At 35.7% G+C, this 17127-nt stretch overlaps 1 protein-coding gene across 1 annotated transcript in view; it reads right to left on the bottom strand.

The window, feature by feature from the left end:
- Positions 1-6506: 6506 nt before the first annotated feature.
- The window catches only part of EZR (ezrin), a 40704-nt gene continuing 30083 nt past the window's right edge, over positions 6507-17127 (bottom strand). Inside the window, exons 9-14 of the mRNA XM_070932630.1 lie at positions 15967-16130; positions 14988-15118; positions 12739-12899; positions 11378-11470; positions 8366-8617; positions 6507-7929 (exon numbers count right to left, since the gene is read on the bottom strand). Of these exons, the coding sequence (XP_070788731.1) occupies positions 7765-7929; positions 8366-8617; positions 11378-11470; positions 12739-12899; positions 14988-15118; positions 15967-16130 (966 nt within the window). The 3' untranslated portion in view covers positions 6507-7764. The remainder of the gene's footprint in view (positions 7930-8365; positions 8618-11377; positions 11471-12738; positions 12900-14987; positions 15119-15966; positions 16131-17127) is intronic.

The following is a 17127-nucleotide window of genomic DNA, read 5'->3' as shown; positions in this document are numbered from 1 at the left end:
AATGAAGTAGGTGTTAAGTATTTTCATACTAGAATCATAGAGTGTAATTAGAATGCACCCCAGAGATCATGTAATCCCTTCCCTGTGCCAGCTAGGTAAAATTGCTGAGCTTGACTCCTGGAAATTTCATAAACAAATCCAAGTAGTTTACGTTTGCACATAGTACAAATATGCCCTGTTGTAACCTTCCAGGATTTTTTGACTTCTTGATCTAACATCTGACCATAGAATTTCCTGACTCTTCCACAAATGTCCCATCCAAAGCATTAACCAGGTTTGTCCCTGCTTTTTTTTTTTTTTAAGGATCTATCTAGGTCAGCAGATCCCTGTTATTCCCCCTGGCATTTGGATCAGGTAGTTAGGTGAGCACTGTTGATGATAGGCCTTTATGTTTTGGGGTTGTCATTTTAACCAGAATATCATGGGTTATATTTTATTGTTGTGTTTTAATCTTTTTATGCTGACCGGAATTATTATTATGAACTGTATGGCTTTATAAACTATTTAAATAAATATATATTCCGCTTAATATATCGAATGAAGAAAAACCAGAAGTTTTCAGTGCATTCTGCTTCATCATTCTTTAAATGTTTAATCAAAGTTCCCTTTCACATACCTTTGAACCCATTGGTTTCTATTCTGTCCCTGGAGCAAAGAAAAAAATGTATAGTAGTATTTTAAATATTTGTAGACAGCCATTGCATCTGCTTTAAAATCTGGACTGAATACATTCAAGGTATAATGATAGCCATCAGCTTGCATTAGAGAACATAATTAAAAACTAGTCCAGAGTTTAATGGAATCCTCATATAGAACAGGCCTGTGCTCCTGAGGACATAATATTGGAGGATAAACAATTGGAGGTAACTACGACTTCCATGCAATACTTCTGGATTTCTATTTTGAAAATATCTGGAAAAAAAGATCTAATGAAATAAAGTCATCGGCATTTGAATGGATGTAGTAAATTCCTGGCCTTAGATTTGATTTAAGGTCAATTCTTTTTTTTTTTTTTTGAGAAGATCATTATTCTAGCTACCCAGTACTTCTTAGTATAGTGGGTTACCCACTATGCTAGTGAATATCTGATGTTCAAATGGGTAGTGGAATAACATCAATGATTTCAGTGAATTTTCATGAAGTACTTTCAGTTTCTGCTTCTTGGTCTGTTAAGAATTACAACTCAGACCAACTGACCTATTGTCACAGTTCAACTAAGAACTAAGCATGAAAATGAGTAAAATGGTAATGGTGGTAGATGGAGAAAACTGCATTTCCTGATTGCGTGGAAAAAGCACAACAACATAACAATTATTTTGATATCAGTAGCAAGATATTCCCCAAGCCAGTTTCATTCTCAAAATATAACAAATGAAGATTTCCAGCTTGATCTGTATGAAAGTCAAACCACTTGTCTAATTTTGTACATATATAAATAAAAGATGGTGCTGGCTCCTGTATTCTTATTTTATGTGTTTACTAGAAGTAAGCTTATATGTATGTCAGCCAATTATATGAATGGTTCATCAGAAGGGGCTAGTGGCATTTATTATTATTTATTTTTACAATTTTATATCCTACATCTCATTAAAAGCAAAACTCTCAACTGCTCTTCTTGAATATTATTCTCTTGACATCTACCTCACCTGTAAAATCTACAAACTAAATTACTAACATCACCTTTCTTGTGTAACAGTTTTAAGCATAAAAGAAAATACAAAACACAATATATGCTAATTTTGCTACTAGTCCTCAGCCTGTTTATTTTATGCCCCCCCAAAATTACACACTTTGTAGAAGATTTCAGGTGGTGACAAAGCTTTCACATGGAACATCAGGAAACATGCTCATTGTTCCTTGTTTCTGAGGTTAAGAGTTCATACAATAGAATGACTCCAATATGACTGTAATTTTGTTGCTTGTATCTTTACGATTTATATTGATAGTTTTCTGATTGCTTATTTGTACCCTATGACGATCATTAAGTGTTGTACCTTATGATTCTTAATGAATGTATCTTTTATGTACAGAGAGCATATGCACCAAGACAAATTCCTTGTGTGTCCAATCACACTTGGCCAATAAAAAATTCTATTCTATTCTATTCTATTCTATTCTATTCTATTCTATTCTATTCTATTCTATTCTATTCTATTCTATTCTATTCTATTCTACTCTACTCTACTCTACTCTACTCTACTCTACTCTACTCTACTCTACTCTACTCTACTCTATTCTAGAAGAGAATATATGTAGCTCAGGATTGAACTGTGGAGTTTTTTGTGTTCACTGAATTTGGTTGTTTGCTTGCAGATGTTTCATTACCATTCTAGGTAACATCATCAGTGCTAGGGAGTGTGGATAATGAAATTTCTGCAATCAAACGACCAGATTCAGAGAGCACCAAAAACTCCAAAGAGAATGACCATCTGATTGAATGTATTACAGGGGTGTCAAGCTTGCGGCCCGTGGGTCAGATGCATCACACGCTGGCCAACCCATCCCCAGTTTAGTGAAGGGGGGAAAAAGTCACAATACATCATGTGGCGACTTGACACCGCAAGTTGGACACCCCTGATGTATTTACATTAAAAACAAAACACACACATACACATATTCAGTGATGTAAGCTTCCACCTTCAATCCGAAATGATGTAGTCCAGAGTCATCCCACAATGTTTCAAAGAATTAGACACTCCTGTAATGTTAGCTATTAGCTAATACAATCCCTTAATGGAATAGTTTCTTCAGTGAGAACTTTTCAACTGACACATCTTCTATCACAGATATAAAGAATAAATATTTCTTTCTCATGCTCCATTCTGTTTTACTACTGCCTTTTCGATTTTGATTTTTTAAAGACCTTTTTCTGATTTTTCATGCTCACATTTTAAACTTATGATCTTTGAAACCCATCCATGTTAATTACTGATCTAGTTGTTGCATGCTGAAATTACTTTATTGCTCCCTATTGTAATAGCCTTCTTTCTAATAGCCTTCTGTTTAATAAACAACCCAAGGACCAAAGTAAGCAGATATGACACTAACAATGGTAAATGGAATAATTCTCAGCTTGATTTGTATCCTGTTAGTCTCTTTCTGTGGCAATCAATTCTTTCCTTACTGCCAAATGACTCATATACAGTTAAATGCCAACCCAATGCATAAGGTTGTACAGCTGAACCAAATAATTACTCCACATCCAGTTCAACTGTAAAATAGTTGTGTAGGTTTTATTTGATATTAAACAAAGAGGAAATAATGAATAATCCATCTAAGAATGAAAATTCGGATAAAGGTGGCTCAGGAATCGGCCAATATTTTTCCTTTCCTCATCTTGTTTGGTTTCTAACGAATTGTGTCTGTGTAGAATTCTTACGAACTCTGAAACCTGTCTGATTTAATATTTTTCTCAAAAGTTCTATCCAGTTGTGTGGAGATCACTCCATCCCAATCCTCCACCAAACACCAATTTCCTAAGAGAAACCTACTAGTCCTTCTGTAAATCCTTTATGAAACAGTACAGGTAGTCCTCTACTTATAACCATATTTGAGCCTCTGTATCCCCATTATTCCAGTAAAAAAAAAATGATATAGCTTTAATAACCTTTTCTCAAATACCTTCACCAGAATCTTCTGGGATTGCTCTACATCTCATTCCTCTGAATTGCAATAGAGCCAAATTATTTATTGTCTTTCCAATTCTCTTTCCTTTAAATTTTGTCATTAGTTTTTACATCCCCAGAAGCTTGTTTTACACAGTTTACAACTTCATTTCATCTCCTTTTTCGTCTTTGCTCTCAATTTATTATCAAGGGATTCAGCTATCCTATAGCCTAATTTCTGAAACATTTTCTGAAGTAATTCTGGTGTAATTCCTCTCTCTGGTGATCCTTTCATCCCCTCTGCAGTTTTTAAATAGGTGCCATTGTAATATTGTAATCCAAAAGTGAAAATGTTGATTCACCAAATGGAATTGTCTTATCCTGCCACATAGAAAATTCTCTCTTTAGTTGTAAATTAATCCCATCTGAAAGTCTTTAAGAACTGAAGGCAAATTGCTTCAAGGAGATACTGTATTAATGGAAAGCATGGTTATATAAAAAGTATTTTATCAACATTCCAACATGTTTAAAGAAAGTGTCATCTCTCTGGAGAAAATAGATGAGTATCTAAAAAAACAAAAATTACCAAGGATTACAGAGGAACAGAAGCAGATAATGGATCTATAAAAATAGAGAAAGTTTCTGAAACTATAAAAAAAGATTAAACCAGGCAAACCTGGCCAGATGGATTATCAGGTTCTTATTATGCCTGTTTTGAGGATGAATGTTTTACAATCTTTACAAAACAAATTAACCCTTTACAGGGAGGAAAGATGTCAGAGAGTTCAAAACACAGAAGCTTTTTGATGATGTCAGGGTCAGTGGGCGGAGCCTCTCGCCGGTTTTACTACTGGTTCTATAGAACCGGTGCGAACCGGGGGCAACCCACCACTGGTATACGGTATCAGAGAATTTTAAAGATTAATAGATATCAATGTATATTTTCTGGTCAGAGAAAAGACAATGTTTCTTAATGATTTACTGACCCCTTTATGAACTTTTTGCATAAAACAGAAAAATGGTTTTTGATTTATGGTTTTATAATTCAACAGAATAGATTATAGAAAGAGAAGTCATTTGTAAACTTAAAAGTTAAATTTATAATTTTACTTATAACTTGCTGTAAAGATCAGAAGCCTTCTATTTTCCCCCTTTATTAGACTTTTCTTTCCAATTCCTTTTGTTTGCGTTAGTTTTTTTATCTTCCTTTTTAAAACTTTGTATAAAATTATATAAAAATGAACTTTGAAACTTGTAATTATTTTATGAAACTTCTATTGGCCCTAATAAAAATATGTTCTGTATTGATTTTTATTTTTTTTTTCTCATGGCCATGACTACTGCAGTTTTATGGGAAAGTTATATACTATTTTGTTTATAAAAATGCAGCTCAGGAGGAATCCTTGAACAGCTTATTTACTCAACTGACAGTTGTGTCTATCTCTTGTCCTTTCCATATGCCTATATTCCTTTACATAGAAAAGCAGCATTCTTCAGTCTTTTTATGAAGTGCTAAGTTATTTAGGCAAGTATTACATATATTCTAATTTCAGGATAGGAAAAATTAAAAGGAAAACTGACTAATACCAAATATACTCGGGGTATCCTACAGTACTACTGAAAGATCTTTTACAAGAAGTATTAAATGTTTTTAACACTACTGTCTGCAAAAATATCTGGGAATCTGTAGCCATCCACAATTTTTTTTTTTTTTTTACTAAGAATATGTTTTGGAACTATATTGAACCCAATGTCATCTGGGAAATGAATAAAGATGCTACTAATTTTTACAGTATGCTACTTTCCCATTTAGCTAAATTACAATCAACATCATTTTAATAAAATGGAATGAATTAATAATATGGGTAATTTGGCAATTACAAAATACCACGTTGGGTTGTACACATCTTCAAGGTCCTGATAAAACAGGAGTGCAGAATGCTTTTGAACAAATGTGAATGCAGCTGTCCTGGTGAACAAATTAAGCTCAAAAAGGTTGGGGCAACACCCACCCACCCCTTTTCTCATTGTCAAGTAATTATTCTTGGTATTCACAAGGCTACAGACAATGCAAACTTACCTAGAACTAAGATGAAACAAAGATGTACATTTACAGGACACAAATCATGTGAAGTTCAAGTGGAGAATCTAAGCAATGGGTTAGACCCTGGCTAAGGAGACATGCTTTACTCATAAGATGTAATTATGGCCTGTTACAGGTTTAGCTCGGCTTCAGTCTAATGTTTTCCAAACCCAGGCTAGCCTAAAGTTAAACAATCACTGGACTTCCAAGAAAATAACATTGAATGCAGAAGCCACCAGTTCTTTCATTCCACTTTGATTTTTTCATCACCCACAGGTAGGAGCATCTTTCCTGGGAAACAAACAATAAGCCTTTCAGACTCCTGGGTGTGGTGGCTCTGATCAGATTATTGCAGATTTTGTTCTTTACAGAAAACAGGAAAGCAAAAATAAAAACAAAAAACCCACCCTTCCTCAGAAGTACTATCGTGCAGATTGCTGGCTATCTGATCTTGGCAATAGAGGCGATGGCAGCTGCCATGCCTATTGTTAACATTAGTACTATTCAGTAATCAGCTGGTTCAGTTGCTAACTATGATTAAGGCTAAACATGGGTCACACTATTTAGAAACCTTACCATACTGGTTAAAGCTTATAGTTATTAATTTCTATCTTGCATCCAAGGCAAACATTTTGCTGTTCTGTGTTGCTAGTTTACATACTGAACTTTATTAAAAATTTACCTTCAGTGTCATAATTTCTTCCATAATTATTTTACCTTTTTCTTTTATTATTAATATTCCCTGTTGCTTGAACAAATGGTTTGCTTCATAGTTTTTCAGAAATAAGAAATGGAGAAATTTAAGAGAGAAAAAAAAGTTGCCTTGCAGATTTTTATTTATGGGCCGATTGCATTCAACAAATCATCCCACCACACTATATCAGGATTCCAGAGGTATAAACTTCAAAATACAAAGCAGCATAGAAAGTTGTATGTAAAGCAGGACTAGCAACATACGGTACTCTTGACGCTGATGATTTCCAAAGCCTAAAATGGGATTGGAGGCAGGGGCGGGCTAGGAGGTGATGGTGGTCAAATGGAGGTTAACAAGGGGATACTGAGGCAAATCTATAGCAACTCTCTTCAACAGAGACATTTTAAAAAGCTGATAAAAGTCCCTTCATGGCTGGAGTCTGAAACGGTACCATTTTTTAAAAATTAGAAAATTTGTTAGAAAAAAATAGGAATAGTGAAATTATTTGTATTGAATCACAGGCATGCATTACAATTTTCTTTCAAGTAAAAAAATCATCTTTACAAATGGTTTCTAAATTGTGCCTCACCCAAGAGATTAGATTTTTTCCCCCCAAATATCATTCGTTTAACAAGTCAAGAAATAACAAAATATACAAAGCAAAAAAACCTTTTCAAACTAGAATTATATGCTATTTATATCTTTAACACGCATATGTATATACGTATCTATATATATATATATATTATATAAATATGATACTACAGCTGATTGGTTAAGCTGCAGTTCAACACTTGAATAATATTGAACACCGACAATTTCCCTCTATCTGTGATATAAGAGAGGCATCCAAGTGTGCCTATCATGTACTCCCTTTGAGTGATTACCGGGGACCTGTCTGAGTCAAGATGAAAGGTTTTTAGAGTTCTTTTGTGACATTTTTACAGCAATAATAAGAGGAAGTGAGATGGAGGACTGACTTGAGACGTAAGAACATCATAATCTTCAAATACAATGAGTGTTTAAGAACAAGAAACATGGCACAACATTTTCCCTCACCCCAAACAAATCTGGATATACTTGTGGTAGTAAAAAGCCCTCTATTAAAGCTGCAAAACTCTTTTAACATGTAGAAAAAAAGTGATTCCGAGACACCCTTTGACATTAGTTTTTTGACACAATATTAATAGGATTTTACTACATCTCTGTGACCGTTCTCCTTATACTTAAATCCTGGCGGCTGCTTCTATTAAATTCAGCTGACACCTGACAGTGTGGGAGTTTATTTCTTTATTTACTGCTATGACTTTGCAAGTGACCTTTCACGAAGAAATGTCAACATTCAAAATCTGCATTTCCCAGAGTCTTCATTGAAACTACATTTACATAGCTTCAAATTCATCAATTCTCTGCTTGGTGTTCCCTTGTCGTATCTGTCTCAGTGTCTTGTATTTGTCTCGGCCTTGTCGCATGTTCTCTGTGTGGATGAGGTCATTCGGAGTCTTCATCTCTTCATCTCTGGCCTGAGCTAGTTCATCAGTCAGCGTCTACAACATTTAAACAACAGTATTACACACTTGCACAAATAATAAATTTATGAAACTGACATTATGAGGAAAACACAAAAACTAATATGAAATTCTGCAAATGCTATCTGAGGGTGAGTTTTGTACATATCATTCTATGGCCATAAGCATAGTCACATCTAAGAGCCTATAATGGTTAGCGTTAGAAAAAGATACAAGATCTGAATCATTTAAATTTGCCAACCCATTTCTACCTTCCACTATAAGATACATGGTAGCAAAGATTTTTAGATTATGTCCTACATCATTATCTTCTTTCTCCATAAAATGTGAAACCTTTCTTAAGACTTTGAAAAAAAGATAAATTTCAATTACCATCTTTCTCCCTTCTTGGGGAAATTACAAAATGGTACTCAGAATGAGAATAAATGCTAACAGATTGTGCGGTAAATCCTACCTTCAGCTGTCTTTGGACACGCTCATTCTTTTCGGCTTCAGTAATTCGCTTTTCTTCATTACGATCGTTCAATATGCCTTCACTTGAGAATTCTGCACTGTAGCCAGAGGACTCGGTTCCTTCATCTTGAAGATTATCATGGACATGATAGTTCACTGGTTCATATACAGGTGGAGGTGGAGGAGGTGGAGCAGTCATTACCAGGTGTAATTCTTCCTTTGTTTTCACCAGATCATCTTGGGCTTCTTTAGCCTAGAAAAGGGAAACCAAGAATATGTTTCCAGAGATAATGTTATTTAGAAAATAGGTGATATCTGATATGACATTTTATGTGTTCCCAAAATAATCTTAAAATATACAGATTTATGATAATTTAATAATATCTCAATTAATAATTTAATTTTCAACCATGCCTCCATTCCCTTTTCCCAATGACTATGTTCCTGACTCTCAAATACGCTTTTGAATATAATATTTGGAAAACACAAATTGGTATAGTTATATGTTGTAATGTAAGAAGACTATTAGTGGATAAAAAGAGTCATCTCTGCATGAATGCTCTCTATCGCTGATGTAACCTGCAAGTTATCAATAAAGCCTAGCTGTGTCCTGAATTTGCCTTTCTTATTATTTATGTCTGTTGTGTAAACATAATGTAGAGTTAGAAGTCAACTGAGAAGCTTTGAGTGTGGTGTAGGTATAATCAACAGTCTCTAGGTTTAGGTTTTGTTAGAATTTTGGAGATGGAAACAAAGGTCTGAGCTTTATTGAGGCAAGTAGGGTCAATACAAATAATAAGAAATTACAAGCAGTCTTGTTTCAGCTTGTTGCTGGGGAGGAGACAACAGACATATTTAATACATTCTAATTTGAAGAGAAATTTAATAAGCAGCTCTTGCAGGTGTTGAGAAATTTGAAACTTGCTATGTATCAAACAAGGACATTACAAAAGGAACATTACAAAATACATTTTTTACAATGAAACAGAGGCTTACGTAACAGAATTAAAACTTTTAGTGCAGTCTTGTGAGTTTGGACAGTTACGTGACTACATGGAATAAGACTTGAAAGAGTAAGAGTCAGACTGTTAGGGACAGATGATTTAACACTGGAACATGCTGTTGATGTTTGTAGAACTAAGGAGTAGGCTGTAACTCACTTAAAAGACCTTGGGTGTACTGATAAGGAATTGGTTATTTTGAGAAGTAATGAGAAAGCCTGTCATCAATTGTAATGCCAAAGACCAAAGATTGGAAACACCCATGTCTGAGATACAGAGTTTCTCAAAGGCGCCTGGGCAATGGTTGGAAAAGAATGCAGAAAATGTGGGTGGCTGAATTTTTTATAAAAAGTGAAGAACTAAGAACAAAAAAAGTTAAAACTAAAACATTATGCACTGTATGTTATATGAGGAAGAAGAACTTTCTTCAGAGCTTTGTAATGGACTGATTACATGGAAGGTTTAGAAGTTGAATGTGCTGTTTGTTTAGTTATTAATGTAAAACTGTAATGTTTAAAATTCATAAGGGGGATAAATACTAGGTTTATAGCCTGTATAAAATTGTTCAGAGTTAAAAGCAATTACTGATTTAAATCTTGTGTTGATTTGGACTGAGGTAAAGTACTTAGGACATCTGCTAACTTCTAATGGCAAGAAACCTGACAAAAACAAAGATTGAACCCATTGTTAAACTACCAAGAAGAAAATAAGTGAACAGCATTTTTTCAGTATGGCCAATTTTTTTCCAAGAATGACTACTGTGACAATTCCGTAAGTCAATTGTTGTTATAGGACATGGGATTTCAGTGGGTATCAGTACAAGAAGCAGTTAATAAATTTTAAGTGTTAATAATGATTGAATCTGCATTCAACTATTATAATGTGACAAAACCGTGTCAGAGGATGGCAGCGTATCTGGTTTAGCTGCAGTATAGCTTCAGTGAGGAGTTCTATATGCATGTAGTCAGGATTTTTAAATTGCTTTCTTTTATGGAGAAGAAGTTTCAGTACAGCCTGATCATAAATCTCTGAAAGCTATTTTAAGCAAACCATTATACAGACTGCGTCAATGATGGTTACTAATGTTGTAAAACTATCAATTGCAATCCATTTCTAATGAACCTGGAAAGGAAATAATATTTTTTGAGATGTCTAGAGGTTTTTGTTTTAATTTAACAGTGATAAATGCATGTTTTGGATTGTACTGATACTGATAGGATGAGGTCTTATTATTATCGATGTTTGAGAGAAAACAATGTAAATATGTTACATTACATGATAGGTCCTTATAATTATTAAACAAAATTATTTTGAAAGGGCCTCAGTAAAGAAAGCAAGGTCCAGAAAATATATAAAAATATAGAAGTCACACAGTCAAGTATTTAATGGAAATTTACTGATCAACAATACGTCTTTTGATTAGTTATGTTTGCTCAGTTGAGATAATGGTTCAAGCATGTAAGATTTTTTTAGACTGTCAGGAATTAGAAATGTATTGAAGAACTAATGGAGAACTGAGAATTGCATATGAAAATTTTGCCAATTCAAAATTTCAGATAATTTGTAAAATTGTACATGGATTCCTTACGTGGATTCCATTCCACGTTATGCCCCTATCAAACAGAACGATCATGCAGCTTGCAAAGGGAAAGTTAGAAAAGTCAAAGCAGGATGGTTCTGAATTTGACTTGGACCTTTCTGGTTATAGAAATACTTCTAGTTTGAATAAAAAATACTTGTTTTTTTTTTTTTAAATAGCAGACCTACACTTTAGCACTCAATTCATGCACTCTTTATAAGCTTTCTGGAAGCATTCTGTTGGCCGTTGTGAAAAGCAAATATGGAATATCAGTTCTGATGCAGTGTGGCTCATCTTATAGTGTAGTAAATTCTATAGGACAATAGACAGTACAATCTATATTTCCAATGAACCATGTTGTAATCAAGATCCAGGGAAGACCTAAAGTTGATAAAATCCTGCAAGTAAAACAGAGTGGAACACATTAGCTTACCCTGTGCTGCCATTCTTCAACCTCAGATTCTTTGCGCTTTCTTGCCTCTTCCAGAAGAGCAATCTTGGCTGTGTATTCTGCAAGTTCTGTAGCCTTTTTTGAGAGGGAAAAAAGAAATTACATGAGATAGAAGTACTTTGGATCAGCAAGAGAACTGCTCCCTATTCCTAGAGCCTCCAGGCTTGGATTGGGTGGGACATTCAGAGTCTGTTCTTGGATCAGAAAATGACACGGTAGCAGCTACAAAAAAGTAAAACATAGGCAGGCAAATTTTAGTTATGCTAAGGCTAGACAACTAACATCCAACTTTATTAAGTTGGCCTTAAGAGAACGTTCACAAGTTTTATTAAATATCGCCCAAATAAAATTTGCCAGTGCCAGCTATAAGAAACCCATTTGTCTATTCTTGCAGTATCAACAATGGCTACTTTATTTCTGGCTGTCAGTTAGAACATTAAAAACTAGTTTATAGCCAATATAATTTGAGCAAGCGGTTTCCAATCTGGTACCTTCCATGTATGATGGATCTGCAACTATCAGTATCCTGAGCCAGATTTTACCCATAACGGCTGGAAAGTCTGAGAGCCGTAATGCAACATTTCAGGACGGCACGAGTGATAGGAAAATATAATTTCTTTCTATAAGGTATCATTGATCCCTGCAGGGGTTTAATTTATTTCGAAATGCAGCTCAACCACTTTCTCTTTAGCAGCACTAGATTGTAGAAATCCCTGTTCTGTAAAAAGTGATGTGCCCTTAAATTTTATTTTGTCATTGATCCAGGAAATATTTGGCTTATGTTGTCCATTTTCTGTACTGTATCCGTTTTAGGTATCGTTATCATCTTTACATGTTTTAGAATTACTTTGAAAATACACTACAGGTTGCCGTGAAGGCTTTGAGAACCAAAGGCAAGATTTAAAAAGCTATAACCACTGATGATGCTTGAGGAGCTTAGCCCAACTACTTTGCTAAGATTCATATTCAATACACAAGCAAAGAATAGATACAAACTCAAGGTAAACCGCTCCAAATTCGATTGCAGAAAATAGACTTCAGCAACAGAGTGGTCAATGCCTGGAATGCACTACCTGACTGTGGTTTCTTCCCCAAACCCTCAAAACTTTAACTTTAAACTGTCTACTGTTGACCTCACCCCATTCCTAAGAGGTCTGTAAGGGGCATGCATAAGTGCACCAGCGTGCATACCGTCCCTGTCCTAATGTCCCTTTTTACTCTTACTCTTTTCATGTATTCAAATTATGTTTATACTGTTATCTGTTATCTTATATATGCTTGAAAAACAAACAAACAAAATATCAATTTTCCTAGTTTCCTTCTGAAATGCCTCCGATCCATACCAGCTGCTCCTGACTCTTCATCTGGTCAACCGCCTGCCTCTCCAGCTCTTCCTTAGCTCTCAGAGCCATCAAGCGCTCAGTCTCCAGACGCTCTGCTTCCACCTGGGCCCTTGTTCTTTCGTCCTCCAACTGCCTGGCTTTTTCTATCTGGTCTGAGAGCTCTGGCAAAAAGGAAAAAAAAATCAGCTACATATATTTGAAATGTTGATTTTTTTTAAAAAAAAATACCACTCTTTAGAAATTGCACCAGTCTAGCTGCTTGTGAGAGAAGGTAGTACAGGTAGTCCTTGATTTACAACAGTTCGCTTAGTGACCGAAGTTACAATAGCACTGAAAAAAGTGACTTATGACCATTTTTTTACACTTATGACCATCGCAGCAGATATTTGGATGCTTGACAATTGACTCACATTTATGACTGTTGCAGTGTTATGGGGTCAGCTTTTGCAACCTTCTGACAAGCAAAGATAATGGGGAAACCAGATTCACTTAACAACCATATTACTAACTTAACTACTTCAGGGATTCACTTAACAACTGTAGCAAGAAAGGTTGTAAAATGGGGCAAAACTCACTTGACAAACGTCTCTCTAAGCAACATGAATTTTGGACTCAACTGTGGTCGTAAGTCAAGGATTACCTGTAGTATTTGCAGAGAGGTAGAGCAGTTCTTTCACCTTATCATTTTATGGCTAAGTATGACGTGCAACTTCTGATTTCCATACATTTATGCTTTTGGAATGCTGGTGCTCATTTTATGTGTAAGATATTCTTTGAAGATAAATAGTTACAGCTTTAGTCACCAGAGATGACAGCACTGGCCGACTTGCAGGAAGTCCCCAGGCTGTTGACTAAGTGGAAGACTGGAAAACACCTTAGAAGAAATGTCTATTCTCAATCATCCAGTTCATGTTTGTCCCAAAGGGTTTTTTTTTTTCATGAACTGAAGAAGCTTCTTAGAGGAGAAGCAAAACATTTTTAAAGAAAAAAAAACCCTAGAAAGCCCAGTTGGCTTTTAAAAAAAGTACCTTTGGGACATCTTAGAAGAAAGCAGAGGAAAATTACCTTTGCTTTGTGGCCAAGAAACCAACATGGATGTGTCCATGTTGTGAGCAAGTTATATATTAAAGGCAGACGTCATCCATTTGGGTTTTATAATCATAGTGTGATTATTTCTACCTGTATCTATTAGACCAGTGATGGTTAACCTTTTTGGTGCCGAGTACCCAAAGAGTATGCGTGCGCACAAATGCACGGAAGCATGCCCCAATCCCGAAAATGCAATGTGAGGGCCCCCCGGCGCATGCAACCTGAGCACACGTTCCTCATGCATGTGCCCCCCGGCACTTGTGCCCCATCCCTCCACCCCCATTTTGGCTTCCAGGTTGGTTCTCCTGCATTTCTGCTGCCCTTGCCTTCCCCGATCTCCTCAGTTTCTCCCCCCAGTGTGGGCTAGCTTTCTCCTGCATTTCTGCCACAGAGAGGCACCTGTGGAGGGTGGAAACTGCAGAGATCGGGGAAGGCACAGGTGGCAGAAATGGAGGAGAAAGGTAGGGCACACTGGGGGGGGGGTGAGAAACTGTGGAGAACGGGGAAGGCCCCACCCCCATGCATGTATGGCAGAGACCCGAAGACCAGCTGGCCAGCAGGAGATGTGGGCGTATGCATGGTAGAGCTGGGCTGGGGTGACAGCTGGCATGCCCAGAGAGCGGGCTCTTTGTGCCATCTGTGGCACGCGTGCCATAGGTTCGCCATCACGGTATTAGACCAACTCACTCCAAACCAAGTATCTGCCAAGATAATCTGTGCTGATTACTTCTGTTTTCAATGCCCTTGACACCACACAAACATTACTTCAATGATTAATTTTTTGATCAACCAAATTATTAACATAGGAGGCTGATACTTTAGAACTATGCAGTATTGCTGCCAAACATCAGATCCTGATGGCAAGAGCACATCATGATTCCCTGTTACTGCAGGCAAAGTGAACCCTTCTCCTGCTCCCCACTCTGAGGGATTCTCCCTCAGAGCAAGGTCCTGGGGGGGTGGTCATTAGGGTGAAACTATTCTCCTCTCAGAAGGACACGTTTACCTGTCTGGGTATTTCTATTAATTAGGAAACCCAATCCATGGTACTACCATGACATTTTACGTTGCTATTGCTTGTTAAAAACACTGCTTCTCGGATCAGAAGTGGGAACATAGAAAGATGGGTATCGGTTTCGGCAACACAATGGTAGTACTACCTTTTTCTGCTTTCTGTGTCTTCACTTCATACTCCTGCAGCCTTATCATCAGCTCTTCTTTCTCTCTCAACATCTGCTCTTTTTCCTTCTCAATTGTCTCTCTTTTCTTCTTCTCATTTTCCAACATCTCTCTTTAGATATAAAATTAAATTATTTTTTAGAACTGGAACAGACTACAACTTATTTTTTACCTGCTAGAAACATTTAGCACACTTTTCTGATTTTTTTCATAATATCCACGATAGAACAACATGAAAGTATCTGAACATTTGTTTAAATCAAGAGTAGTACTTATTATATAATGATTGCATTTCTTTTTTTCTTTTTTTGAAAAACAGTGCCTTGTCAAGATATCATTTACAAATAGTGCAAAATCAAAGAAAAATTAATAGTAAATCTTAACACACAAACTAATAACGATAATAATATACCAGTAATTATAATAGTATAACCAAAAAACTTAAACTAAATTTCTTCTTACATTATTTATTTAAATTTTTATTCCTTACTATAGTTATAGATTTATACATCTTTATTTTCCATACTAACAATTATTAACATTCATACTCTTACTTTCTCTCATTTCTACCTCTTATCCATTCATACAATTTATTCCATGTCCAATAATATTCTGAGTCTTCTTTATCTTTAATTTTTAAAGTTAGTCTATCCATTTCAGCACAATCCCAAATTTTTCTAATTATATCCCCTTATTGCATTTCTAATCACTCATGATTGGTGACCTAAACTTTTCTATTAAGGAACCATGAAGGAAGCAAAGATGATGTGAAGGTCTCAAGCAACTCAACCTCTTACCAATCTATACTCACTCTAGGTTTAATTTCTGGTAACCCTGTAATTGCCATGTATGCTATGGTATGGTAAGACTATCAACATATATACTGTGGAATGATCACACTTAATGTAGGGGGCCCAATTGAGTTATACCATATTGTAGTTCCCATGCTCCTGCACACACCTTTCTAGCTCTTTCTGGTGCTTCTCTTCACGGGCCTGGGCTTTCATTTGCTGGACCTCAATGGTATCAGGTTTCCTACGGCGCATATACAGCTCATGATTTCCCATGCACAGCTGCAGGATTCTCTTGTTGATTCTTAGGCGAGGAGCATAAAATATAAAGTCCTGGCAAGAAGAGATGAAAAGATTAAAAAGACACCCATGCACCTTCAGACTTGCAGTGCCCTACTTTATAGTTTTTGTGTTAAAACTTTTCACTTGCCCCTTAGTTCTTTCTAATGGACCGGGGTCAAGTCCCTGTTCAGGCGCCAAATGTTGCATTCGTTTCCCGGAGGCTGAAGATGTGTGTGATGTATGAAAGGAAAACAAATAGCAAGTAACAAATTAACCTGCTTAATCATATAGGGATTAGATCTTTTCCGGCAACTGACCGATGATTGCTAATTTCAGCACTAAAAATACATTAATAATTTCCGAGCCCAACCAGTTTAATAACTGCTACAACAATGCTTCTCTAACAGCCTCTTTTGTGATATTCATTGTGCTTTGTGCCTGGGTTAGTAATGGTATGGAAATCATCCAAATTCAAAACTTCTTCCCTAGGTTCTTAATAGCAAAGTATAAGAGCAAGTACATTTGCAGGACGGAACAAAAACAGAAGGGAAATTATGAAATACCAAAAGGAGAAAATGAGGCTAACATTAAGAAAAAGAACACAATGAAGTTATCCAGTGAATATTTGAAATACAAAATTTCAATATGGTTAATGGCTACATGACTAAATTTTATCTTTACCTGCAAAGAATTTCTACTAATCAAATATTTAAAAGAGAGGAAGTTGTTTCTGAAACTGAAGCAGCTTCTGGTGAGACCCATTCACCCATTTAAAGGAAAGCAAAACAAGACATCTTTTTCAATATGCCAACCTCTTAAAAAAGATTTACAGAAAGATTATTTCAAATTTACCTGGAAAATTAAATTCTACAATGCAACGATAGAAGCTGTTACTGAATAAGGAAATATTCCTATGATAATTTTTTTTTTACAAGTTATCATTTTTAAGACTGCAATTTTAGGACTGCAATTTTGTGGAATATAAGAGAAAGAAAGTAATGACTGTAATATTAATATTCAATAAATACAGTAAAATGATTCAACAAAC

This window comes from Pituophis catenifer, unplaced genomic scaffold (genome assembly GCF_029215685.1).
Source record: "Pituophis catenifer annectens isolate HBS135680 unplaced genomic scaffold, rPitCat1.0.hap2 SCAF_1, whole genome shotgun sequence".
Taxonomy (NCBI): Eukaryota; Metazoa; Chordata; class Lepidosauria; order Squamata; family Colubridae; genus Pituophis; species Pituophis catenifer.
This window is presented reverse-complemented; position numbering and strand designations above follow the sequence as displayed.